The sequence below is a fragment of the Blennius ocellaris genome (genome assembly GCF_963422515.1).
Source record: "Blennius ocellaris genome assembly, chromosome: 6".
In the NCBI taxonomy this organism is placed as follows: domain Eukaryota; kingdom Metazoa; phylum Chordata; class Actinopteri; order Blenniiformes; family Blenniidae; genus Blennius; species Blennius ocellaris.
In genome coordinates, this window is record NC_137655.1 from 16,549,610 (window position 1) to 16,562,396 (window position 12,787).

Below are 12,787 nucleotides of genomic sequence, written 5' to 3' on the forward strand. Positions count from 1 at the left end.
TAAAACAAAATAAAGTAAAATAAAATATGTTTATGTTGTTGTTTTATCCCCTTGGATGTTTGCGGGTTATTCTTTTTCAGATTTTGACTTTGTTATTCAAATCCTCATACTGGCTAATAATATTTATGTTACGTAATTCACACCAGCAAAACAAGGCAGGAAACTGAAACCTAAAGATGATCACATATGATGTACAGGAAAAACAATAAATAGACTGCGTAGCTTATTTTAATAAATGTACACATACAGGTATGAATCTGATTCAAGATTGATCTTTTAAAAACGAACGGTTAATCTGTTTAAAAAGAAAAACGCATAAAGAAATTAGGCATGCTCATCCGTGGGGAGGAATCCCTCTTACATGTCAAAATAACTATTATAAAAATGCAGTGGAAAATAAAACGTTAGTCCTTCCTGGCATATACACGAATATAAAGCTGACTTCAGCTCGGTGGCTGTAGTGTTTCCGTGTCAGTGAACTTTGAGATCCACAGAAAGAAACAGAATAGAAACTGATACTGACAACACTCAGTGGACACCGGTAAGTGTCCCGCACGTTCACATCAACACCGTGTGGAATAGATACTATATCTGTTTTCTGAACGGAGCACATACATGAATCGGTGTTTACTGGACGGACTAATTTAATTGTTTGGTCGAGTTTGAGGCTTGCTGCCATGCTTCCATCATCCTGCGACACCTTCGTGGCTCTGCCCCCCTCCACTGAGGGACAACGCATCATATTTGGGAAGAACTCCGACAGGCCTTGCGATGAAGTCCAGGAGGTTGTGTACTTCCCTGCCACTGACTATGGCGCAGGGCAGAAGGTGGAGGTAAGTGACACAGGGCAACTTGTTATTGCCCCTCATCCTCCCATGATGAATTCCCACCTGGTGATCATTAACATTATTATTATATTTACCCCTATTTCTCGTTCTTCTCTCTCCTTAAAAAAAAAAGTGCACGTACATTGAGATTGACCAGGTTGCCCACACATTTGCAGTTGTGTTGAGCAAACCTGCTTGGCTGTGGGGGGCAGAGATGGGGGCAAATGAGCATCAGGTTTGCATTGGGAATGAAGCAGTGTGGGGCAGAGAGAGTGCTGATGAGGAGGAGGCACTGCTCGGCATGGATCTGGTCAGGTAAGCTTTCCCACCATAAAATGACACAAATGGCATTTAAATGACACTGGGTGGTGACGTAACGCTGCATCTTTACAGACTTGGACTTGAGAGGGCAGAGACAGCTTTGAAAGCCGTGGATGTGATCACTGAGCTGCTGGAGAAGTACGGCCAGGGAGGATCGTGCATGGAAGATGAATGTGGCTTCACCTACCACAACAGCTTTCTCATCTCGGACAGGAAGGAGGCATGGCTGCTGGAAACTTCGGGGAAACACTGGGCTGCTGAGAGAGTGGAAGGTAAGCTGGAAGAAATAATCATGCCTGGAATAAGAACTGGTTTAACATGAAGTGCCCATTTGTCTATTCACCCATCTTTTATACTGAGCCAATTCCAGCTGACTGTGGGTGAAAGCCTGGTAAACACATAGACACAGCTACATACTGGTGTCTGTAAAGCCAAATAGTCTGTGTTTGGTTTAAACATGTTTAGCTAAAAAAGTATAAGAGAGAGACAATTAAATGAAAATGATTCAACACATCTACAGATATGGGCATTATAACTATTAAGTGGACAATAGAACAAACTCTGCACTCTGCAGGTGCTCAATCTAGGGGTGCAGATAGAAGCAATATGTCAACTGCAGGGGGTTTGAACAAGTACATGGAGTGAGGTGATTGAGGTAGGAAGCTATTGCCTTAAAAGAAAAAAACCCAACTCTTTAACAAAGCAAGAAAAGATATAGGATGCATATGCAAAAATGTCAGAGAAAAGGAAATATAATACTGAGAGAGAAGTGAATCAGCTCCACCTTGATAAACACATCATCCAGATACGTTCAGTCTTTTTCTCCCTCAGATTCTGTGTCCATGAGTGTGAAATCATGCCAACGTCCCACTTTACTTAGTTTACATCAATATGCAGAAAAAGAGGAAGAAGTGAAGCCTCTTTAATGCAGTTTGTTGTACACTTGTCTGTACAGGTTCAAACAAAATCTCGAGTCCAAGGGGTAAAGCCTTAACTTGCATATTCTGCCCACCAGAGGGCGCCACCATCTACATTTATTTTGCCAGGCACGTTCCACTCAGACTTGACTTCGTATCACTTCTAACTCAAACGTCTTCATTCGTATAGGACTTAGAAAGACTGATATCTGTTTGGATCGCTGAAGAGTTTCCAGTAAAACAAAATTATTCTGTTGATTACACCTTTAAGTGCTTCTGTCTTCGGCACAAATGACACGTTCAAACCTTTTTCTAGGTGGACATCGCAACATCTCAAACCAGTATGGTATAACGACCAAGATAGACAAGGAGCATCCGGAAATGAGGGAATATGCCCGAAGCAAAGGCTGGTGGGACGGAAAGACTGAGTTCAATTTCGCCTCGGTCTACTCTTTCATGGCCACGGCTCGAATAGAAGCTTCTGGGAGTCGATACTGCGAGGGGAAGAAGCTGCTGGAAAAGAACAATGGTGAGTTGAAGCTGCTGTGGGAAAAATGCAGTCGTTGGAAGCAGAAGGTGTTTCGACTGCAGTCGGCTGACTTTTGTTTTTGTTTTTCAATCTCAGGTCACATCACTGCAGAGACAATGATGGACATCCTCAGGGATAAAGAGAGCGGCATCAACATGGAGGGCATGTTCATGACAACAGCAAGCATGGTGTCTGTGATACCGACGGACCCCGCCCTGCCAGCCGTTCACTATTTCACTGCAACTCCGGATCCTGAGAGGTGCGCAACCTGATCTCGCTTAAGCAGTTAAGCACACTTTGTGTTGACTCGTGACCATCATTGACGCAACGCTCTTGTGCAACAGGTCCGTGTTCAAACCATTCATCTTCGTGAAGGATGTCCAACCCGTTAAGGAGACCTGCTCCCCCAGCTATGGTCCAGACGACCCAGTGAAGAAGAAACCGCGCTTCCAGAGCAAGCCTGATCGCAAGCATGAGCTCTTTGTTAAACATGAAGTGGTGGCTGCTATCATTGAATCCAACAAGGTGTGGTTGTCATTTCAAACCCGCAATTCCCCTGAACCTTTTTAAAGGCGGCTCAGTTTACGCTCTCGTTTTTGTCCGTACAGGACAGAGGACAGGAGATCCAAGATGGAATGAGTCAGCTGGAGAAGAAGACAATGGAAAAGATGGAGGAGTTTCTGATGCAGGGCGTTGCCGAGTCGATTTATCTGACAAACCAGTTCTCCAATTCTGTTCAGGAAGAGATTGCCGTTTACAACAAACACTGATATGCCCACAACGTAACTATGCCACCAAGCAGGTTTATAAAGTGTCATTATCATTGTTTGTGCGATCATGGTCACGTGACTAACAAATAAGCAACGTGAACACAACCCAGTGAAATTCACAAAACCCCATGAGTGATAAGTAAAAATTAGACGAACTGACTGTTAAGTAAGAAATCACGATCAATCCTGTAAAAAAAAAAAGTTTATTAATAAAATTTATTTTCAAGCAAACATTGTCCTCAGAAAGCTTGACACAAAATGTGAATTTATTTCCAAAAACCACATTTGCTCCAGTGTTGTCTGCATTTGAGTTAAAAAAAACAAAACTTTTGCTCTTTAAAATCTCAAAGCAGTTTACATTTATTGCAGTAGTATACTGCGATACCTGAGCATAAAATAGACAGCAGCAGCTTCAGGGCCAGGAGGTTTATATGGAAGACACTTTAGATTTTTAGCTTGATTGAAACTGTTACATTTTTTTTTTTTTGGCTTTCCCTTAAATTGTGCCTGCTTATTTAAGCTATTCAGTTAAAATTGTTCACTGTTTTTACTGTTTGTTAGCTTTTACTGTCTCTACTTTTGTCCTTAACTGGCAAAGTCTTTGTTGAAACATTTAAAAATAGCCACTGAGTGCATCATTTGTTACACATCAACGTCAAGTCATACAGCATTAAATTGGCAAAGCGAACTTCATTCGATAAGGAGCTGGTGAAACTTGCACGAAAAAAAAAAAAAAATTCTTCCCTTTATTTCTTTGGAAAGTTGCTCAGGAAGTGTGGTGATGGCGCACACACACACACACACACACACACAGAAGTCTCCTGATGTCGGTGGAAACGAACGCAAGAACGACGGCTGATTTAATTTGCGTGCGTGTCTAATGTGCTTTCTGGGAAAACCTCGGGATGCTTTATCACTCCTCCACTGGCACAAATCAAAGCAGTTACAAATTGCCCAAACTCAAAACAGCAGAAAAAAAAATAGCCTCCAGTTATACGATCCAGTGTTTCACACGTTAAATTAAATTATCTTTTAAATAATGATTTCGCCTGTTGCGCATACTCGCATTATGCGAGCTCTCCTTTTTTTACGGTTGCATAGGGCAGTGCATGGTTATCACGAGTGCATATTTTCACAGTAAAGTACTACAATCACCGACTTTACGTTTCACAGAAAGATCAAAGATACGGGCTCAACAGGAGTGTACTTGTGTGGCATGTCACTTACAAAACACTGAGGTGGTTTGAAGAAAACGTCATCATTAATCGAGTTAAATAGTGCGTTACACCTCATAACACTTCCCTGCTTCACCATCAGCATCTTATTGAAACACACAAGCGTCTCGTCGTTTCGCACGATAGTTCATTGAGCAATGCTGGGCTATGCAGAGCAGTTTAAAAAAAAAAAAACCCCAGAACGTATCTTTGGGATGAAAGAAATTGCTTCTCTGACCGAGGTTTTTCATGTCATGAAGCGGTAATAGAGGGGGTTGTCTTGGAAGTCGTACTCCTGCTTGATGTGCTGGAGGACGCCGCCGTGCTGTAAGCGGGTCCCGTACAGCACCGCCTCGCCGCGGTCCTGAGCCAAGCCCACCTGCTGAAGCCACTCCACCAGATCGCAGCCGAGGAAGCAGCTCACCTTGGTCAGTTTTCCACACCTGAAAATCCAAAAAAGGAAGGAACGCTCGGCGAAATGTCACTTGATCGCCACTAAATGTTGCTCTAAAAAGCAGAGCAGCAGTGCAGCCCGCCCCACACACACACACACACACATACATATACCCACATAATAATTAGGACTATTATGGTTTGTGAATAACTGCCAGGACCTGCGTCTGTCCTTGACAGTGGCCACAGCTTAAAGTGACGTACTCACCTCCGCTTCTTGACAATGTCATGGAAACACTGCTGCTTGTGGTATTTTGTGAACTGGAAGCAGGTCATCCTGATGTCCTCGGGTAAGTCCTCCTGCGGCTGCTCCCGCCGCTTCTTTCTGTACCACAGATTGTATAATCTAGACAACAAACGAAAAATTGAATACGTGAACAAAGTGCCGTGAGGACTATCACAGTGTTTATCTCGAAAACACATTTTTCCTCATGATCAGCTGTGAAACTTTTTTTTTTTACCCTTAATTGAATTTGCTTTAGCAATTTTAAGACCACAGTGATCTCAAAAAAAACCCAAAACTTTTTAGTTTAGATGCTAAAAGTGTAGAAAAGGCCGATGAAACAATAACCCTCGATAATTTCCTGATATGCAGCTGCACATAAACATCCTCCATGTTTCACAGGGAGTGTATCAAAACTTGCGAACGTGCGAGAGTCAAATTTCCTTTACCTCCGTTTAAAAGGCAGTAAAATCAAGTGTTTGTCCAGCCCGAAGAGGGCGAACGAGAGAAGTCCCTGTAAACAGAGGAGACGATTTTAATGTCGCGCCGGAAGAAGACTATTAAATGCAGAGGCGATACGAGGACGGCTGTATTATTTTCACACCGACCTGTCCGTAGTTGGTCAGGGCGCAGAAGAACAGCAGCTCCAGGTAAAGTCTCCCGGGAACGTGGTTAAACAGCAACCACAGGCAGCTGGACAGGTTCTGGTAGAGCAACAAGGCAACAAGGTCAACTGGTCCGCTTCGCGGCATTTGTGCAGCCCTTTGTTGTCACGTTATTTAGGTTAGAAAGCAAAGACAAAAAAAAAAAAAAAAGTTAAGTGCCATGTAATAAAATCGAGAAAGTCTCGTCTCAGTTTGCATGAGGAATACTTACACGCCAGCGCAGGGACAAATAAATAATCAAAGAACCGAGACATGTCAGAACTGATTTTGGGTTGTTTTTTTTGTTTTTTTATAAAGTCTTCTGACGGCAGTTTGGAAATTACACAGTTCAGTCATTTGTATCTGATTTGGTTTGTGATGCACTAAATATAATAATGCAGGCGGATGGAGGCTGACTTGGTGTCACTGCCGAGCTGAAAGGTGGTGGTTTACTCACAGCGAGCAGGCTGACAGTCAGCAGCAGACACAACAGCACATGACGGGCCACTTGTCTGTCTGCGACCTGCTGGAGCTCCTCCACTTGGACGAGGAGGCAGTCCGTCGAATCGCACCTGTTCTCACACTGACCTGATGGTGGCGCTCCAGATTAATATGGGAAACGTTCCAAATAGACAAAAAAAAAAAAAAAAAGCATGCGGCTTGATGCTGGAAGGCAATACCTGTGAGGTCGCTGGGTGTGTTGTTTGGATTTGTGCTGATGATCATATCTGGCATGGGCTGCGGCGCTGCACAGTCGCATGTGATGCAAGCTGGAAAAAAGAATAAATGTCAAAGTTGATTTTTGGCTCTCAGTGCAGTTCATTTCAGTCTCCACAGGCACGTACACTGCGGATAGGAAACACACTGCCTTTTGCCCAGTGAGATACAAACTCGTAACGTCACTCTGAAATAAAGTTACTATGGTCAATGAATCATCATCTTCTACTGAACTATATCAACCATGACCCACATGTCATACATAACCAATACAAAAACAATCTGGGAGATTAAAGGTGTACTCATTGTGCCATAAACTTAAAAAGCTTCCTCCTCATAAAACCAAACATATCCATCAGGGATTTTTTTTTTTTAAGTGTTTACTTTGCTTTTAACTTTTAGTGTTTTGTGATTGCCTTGTTAACTTTTCTCTTAAGTGACTGCACTGACATTAAATCCCTGCAACATGCTAATTAACTTCAGACAACATTAAAAGTCTGCTTCTCGTGATTTTAAAGTGGATTGCCAGAATCCAGAGACACTTTTACATGCGTTGCGACATGCATTTCATTATTGTGCTCTGCGTTCCGGTCATCCAAAGAAGACCACATAGCACAGAAACCAGGAGTCTCTGCATTGGCTGCCCGACATGAGAGAATCGATTACAGAATTGACTCAGCACCAACACGATTTACTAGATTTTGCTTTTACTATGTGTAGCCCCAGGAGCTCTCAGTGATCCCGACAGTTTTGATAAAAAGCCAACACGAGGCATCGTTTTATGACTTTTATGAAGTACGACTCACTTCTGTGGAACAGCCTGCCTGAAGACCTGAGAGCTCCACAGATTGACATATTCAAAACTAAGATTTTGTGTGTGTTTTCACCTCAGAGAGCGCGAGATAAATAAAGCTTGGTTTGCTGAAAATGTGATTCTGAGGGGGAAAAAAGTTTCATTTTCTCTCGGTTCCTGTCCTTGTGGTTGCGTGATGGCGTGCAGTTTATACAGTTTGAAGAGACAAAATACTCATTCAGAGGTTCTCGGCCTAAGTTCCCCTCCATTTGGGACTCGGTGCTGATTATCCATTTTCTTTCTCTACACGCAAGCACAGGATGTCAAGAATAACTCTGGATGTCACATTTATTTATTTTTCTTCTATTAAGAATAAGAATATTTATTATTCTTCAGTTCATTATGTGTTTGAATTTATAGATGTACATTAAAAATATGGAAATGTCAGCGACTGTTCAGAGTTCTTGTGTTTTGCCTGTCCTACTCCTTTTCAAACTCGTTTAGAATCTCAACTTCAATGTACTTTGTTTTTACATATTATGTTCAAAATTAAAAAAAATACAACAAATAAAAACATTTCTAAATGTAAAGAACATTTAAAAAAAAAAAAAAAAGGTCAGTTTCTTGGAGAAAACCTCTCCAAGTCTCTATTAGCTCCATTGATTATCAAGTCATTTATCACCGACCTTTGAAACCTGACGTTTCCTAAGTCCAGTTAAAGGGACAGCGACAAATGTTGAGTTGTTACTTGAACATGTATTCATATTAATTGTTAAACCCACAAATAAAATACCTCTGTTCAGATCCCCTGAAACCGGGACTGGCTCAAGCAGAGTCTGGCTCTCCGATTCAGGTTCAGTCACGAGATTATTATCGGCATCACATGAAGAATTTCCCTCCTGGTTCCCGTCATTTGGGGCCCAACTGCCTCGACTGAGACAAATCAGAGAGCCTCCGCCCAGCAGTATACCGAGGGCCAGTACCACCGTGGTGATAGTTATCTGACAGAAAAATACAATACTTTTGAGATATTCCATTATTAAACAGGCAGAAAAGACAAAGACAGTTTGTAGAACTTGTTACCTGTGCGCTGCCGTAGTAGAAAGACGCATCAATCACATCAGAAACTTTTTCTCCAGAAAGGAGCAAAACAGCAGTCAGTGCAGCCGGGATCCTGTCAAGAAATGTTAAGATGTTTTTTTTTTAATGACTAATTTCATCTAATTGAATACAAGAAAATAAATACATTTATTTTGTAAAAACAGCCCCAGTAGATGACTATTTGTCCTTGTTAATATCAGTTTCTTCATAAAAACAAAAGTAGTTACAGCGCCACCATTTTTTTTTTCTTGGTGGCTGAAAAAAAAAACTGGTTTTGTTTCATTTCAGTTCTTTTGTGGTGAAGTGACTCACCCCCAGCCTGCAATTATCAGCACGCATGGAGAAACTCTCAAATCCTCGTACTTTTTCAAGAGAACCATAGAGAGCGCTATTAAACCTAAAGAAAAAAATAACAAAAACATCAGTTACACAATTACAGTAAAACCCAATGGACATGAGGTCACAGTTGGTGTGTGTGTGTGTGGTCGTACCTGGCCATATGTAGGTGCTGTACAGTGAGGTGCATAATAATGTGAACGTCAGAATTTGCCCGATGAAGCCGTCTTCCTTTACCACAAAGTTCCACAGGATCATTGCAATGCAGGTTAGAGACTAAAAACAAAACAAAAAAAATACATTCACTGATGTGACCGTACTTCAAACAAATTATTATCTCTTTAACAAGAGGATTTTTGACAGTATTTTGTACAATGATTACCTGTGCGAGGAAAAGATGGACTGTAAACATGTGCGGTAACCTTTTACATTTCTTACTTAAAAACATAACGACAACTGTCCAGACCTGTTGGGGGAAAAAAAACATGGTTGATGACGTTTTGTAGGGATTACGGACCCATTGGCTGGCTGCCAAAAATTAAAAAGGTGGTAAACTGAAAGAATAACATACACCACAATTAAAAAAAAAACCCCAACAAAAACAAATCAATTTCATAATGTCCCCATCTGTCGCTTTCACTTTCAAGTTCCTTAAAATTTTCACCTGAAAGTGAAAATGAGGAACATAGCCTGTGACTCAGGGTGGCATCTGTGTACAAATAGAATCCCGGAACAAACGACCGCTTCAGTGTCGGCTTACCAAGGAGCTTTGACAGTCGGTTCAAAAGACACGCCAATTATATTGCCTTCATGTGTAATGTGAAAGTGTTTGGATGTGACTCACCAGTGTAACTAAGCTTACGATGCTGATGTTAAAAGTGACATTTTGCAGGGAGTTCATTAAAACGTGAGGGTCCATCCAGTTGATCGTCAGCAACCAGGCTGAAACGTACATTATGGGCGCCGAGAGAAAAGTGCTGATCACCATACCAGAAGTTATCTAAACAGGAGGAGAAAATACAGCGTTAGTTATGAAGGTAAAACACAATTGCTGAAATAGGCGTTTTTAAAAAAAAAAAGAAAAAAAAAAAGAGGAAGTGATAGCTAATAGAAAAGAATTGGTTGGAAGCGATAAATAACTCACAACTTCTAGTTCGGCGTTATAATAGACAGCGTAGATGGCCACACTCGGAGCAGTGGGAAATCCTCCGTAAAGAAAGGCATAGTCCGAGAGGCTCGAGTGGTTTGAACCGCTGCTATTACTATTGTCCAGCAGGTCCACCATGTCCTTACAAATCAGAGGCATTAGTAACCTGGAAGTCAAAACAATATATAGACACAATTATTTCGTGAGAGGGTTGGTGAGCACAGTAGAATCCAGGGCACCTGAAATATTGTGATACGTCAGCCATATGTAAAACTTAATGAGTCATCTATTTAGTAGTAACAACTTGTGGTCGCTGAAACATCTGATGAACATGTCGGGGCTACTTCACAAACCTGCTGACTCTCTCTAAATAAAAAGGGCTCCTCATTAAAATAATTTACGGTTATCTCAGACCACAAAACCAGCTCTAAGTTCAAAATGACCACCAGAGATGGAATAAAAATAGAATTACTTGCACTCACAGTTTTGCTGTGACCAGCAATATCAGGGTCACAACTGTGGATTTGGTCAGTTTCCTCAGCTGTCCCACCATAGAGAGCCCCAGGTAGAACAATGCGGCGCCCCCAAAAGAATTGGCCAGGCCGTCCACAAACTCAGCCAAGAAGGCAGGGATTCTCTGGTGCAGCACAAAGTGGGCGACGATGCCGACGACGACCATGAACACTATGGGGTTTCTCAGGACCTGAAAGAGGACAACTCCCACGATCTTCAGTTTGCTCTGCTGGTGGTTGCCCTGATCCTTCCACTTCTGGATCTCGCAGAGGGCAAAGCCGATGGGATTCAAGAGCATCAAGGACACGGGCGCGACCAAGTAAATGTACTGCAGGTACTCCGGGTGCGTGCTTTGGTAGAGGGCTTCGACTGTGGATGAAGGTGGAGACAAATGAGTCAAGGAGAGTAGCCGCAGCATTAAGACAACCACACGGGGACAGCGGACACGTAAAGAGTCGTTTATACAATCTAACCTAAATTATACAGTGGGGGTGTACTTGTGAGATTATCCAGAATCCGGATTGACTCTGAGTGCAGAAGAGTTAATGGCCCTTTCAAGTGTAAAGAAGAAAAAAAACCATCAAGTGAATCACGGCTTAGCCACGAGAGTGACAACAAAAAGTCATACTTTTTTGGGAAAATATACACAATTAACCTAATATGAGAAGATTATCGCTCAGGAGCAGACTCAATTGGAAGTTTGAAAACTTGTGGCTTGTCAAGTCATACCCAAAATCTATTGTTTTAGCTGTACAATAAGAACTTAAACTAACAACTGTTTGCATAGGAACACTAGTTTTTGTTTGACATGGCATGTATACATCTCCATCTGAATCAGTGTTTTGAGATCCTAATCCATATCTGAAGAGTAAACAGTACTTTGCGTTGAGATTACGATTTTACAGTCCCCACTAAAGCAGTACCATCGTATGGTATTTGCTACCCTCCACCCCCACCTAAACTGCAGCAAATCATTGATTACACTTCTGGTGGGCTCTGTGACCGGATGATTGCAGGAAACACAGGTAGTGGAAAAAACATTGTGTGTCTGTATAGATTAAAAAAAAAAAAAAAAAGCTTACCTATTGGATATCCCAAAGCAAAGTCGTTGCTCTGAGTGGCAAAGATGGAGAAGAGCCCAGCTTTGCTATAGCGGCTGGCAGGACTGGCCACGATGAGGGTGAGGACACACACCAGGCAGAACACAGACACCTTGGCGATGAGGATGCTCCACAGGAAGGGCCAGATGACATGGTTGAAGTCCAGCAACACCATGTTCTTGAACAGCAGCGCCGGGAGGGCAAACTTGGACACAAAGTTCCCCAAGCCCTTGGCCTGGTTCGAGGTGATGATGTTTGTCCTCCCGGCGACGTAGCCGCACAGGATGATCCCAAAACACTCGAGCAGAGCCGGGAAGAGCTTGTCGATGGACATGGTGGTGGTGGAGGGGAGCGCAGGGGTCCCCGGGGTCTGAGTCTCTTCTACCTCGAAGGCGAAGTGAAATGTCCCCGTGTGGCCCGGAGCCTCCATCCTGCCTCAGATCAGGTGATCACGACTGGTTTGCGGTGCTGATAAAGTCGCGTCAGTCGCTGCTGGGATCTGGAAGAGCAACACGACGATAACGTGCCGCCAAGTGTCACTTAGCAATGTAATCTGATTATAACCTGTCACTGGGTGAAGTAGACCATGACGACCTCTTCAGCAATGTGAAGTGACAGAACAACAAGACAGGATCATCGATTAACTGATTTATACAACTTTTAAGACAAAACTCACTCTCAGTTCCCTCCGGGCAGGTCTGTCCTCGAGCGTCCCATGTGTCAATCATCTTCCGGTCGGTAGCCCGGACAGCGAACGTTAAACTGAAGCCATACGGACACGACGTAAAGTTACAAACGCAATCAAAGTTCGCTGTCCACTTCAATAAACTTCTTCGGAGGACTCTGACTTGGAATCCGCCGTGTTTGTCAGTCACACTCCAGAGGGGCGTCTTCTCTGTGTCAAAATACCACCCAACAACTTTCATAATCCCAACTCCCTGACACATTTCAGCCAATCAGGCCGCGAATCAGGAGAGAAAGGCGGGGCTTAACGAAAACAGCCAATAAGCATCCGATTCTGGGCACCGTGTACAACATGCAAATATGTTGAGTGGCGAGAGGGGAGGAAGACGTAAAGGTAAAGTTACAACCGTCTCTTGCTGATTAGAGGACAAAACGTGGCCACTCAAAGCCTTGATTACAAACACTCTTACCTGTTAGAAAGAATGCGATAAAAAAAAA

General features: G+C 42.8%; 2 protein-coding genes across 2 annotated transcripts; one reads left to right on the forward strand and one right to left on the reverse strand.

The window, feature by feature from the left end:
- Positions 1-505: 505 nt before the first annotated feature.
- Positions 506-3,372, forward strand: scrn3 (secernin 3). The gene is made up of 7 exons (XM_080497560.1): positions 506-833; positions 961-1,142; positions 1,221-1,420; positions 2,382-2,594; positions 2,691-2,853; positions 2,939-3,119; positions 3,203-3,372. Exons 1-7 carry the CDS (start codon positions 678-680, stop codon positions 3,362-3,364), a joined length of 1,257 nt encoding a protein of 418 aa, XP_080353686.1. The 5' UTR covers positions 506-677; the 3' UTR covers positions 3,365-3,372.
- Positions 3,373-4,796: 1,424 nt separating this feature from the next.
- gpr155a (G protein-coupled receptor 155a) lies at positions 4,797-12,480 on the reverse strand. Its single transcript, XM_080497559.1, has 16 exons — positions 12,282-12,480; positions 11,588-12,104; positions 10,475-10,874; positions 9,990-10,158; positions 9,690-9,845; positions 9,228-9,311; positions 9,001-9,121; positions 8,822-8,906; positions 8,492-8,582; positions 8,202-8,409; positions 6,579-6,668; positions 6,356-6,486; positions 5,863-5,958; positions 5,704-5,768; positions 5,240-5,377; positions 4,797-5,021 (listed from the first exon to the last, which is right to left on the reverse strand). Exons 2-16 carry the CDS (start codon positions 12,033-12,035, stop codon positions 4,826-4,828), a joined length of 2,478 nt encoding a protein of 825 aa, XP_080353685.1. The 5' UTR covers positions 12,036-12,104; positions 12,282-12,480; the 3' UTR covers positions 4,797-4,825.
- Between the last annotated feature and the right edge of the window lie 307 nt (positions 12,481-12,787).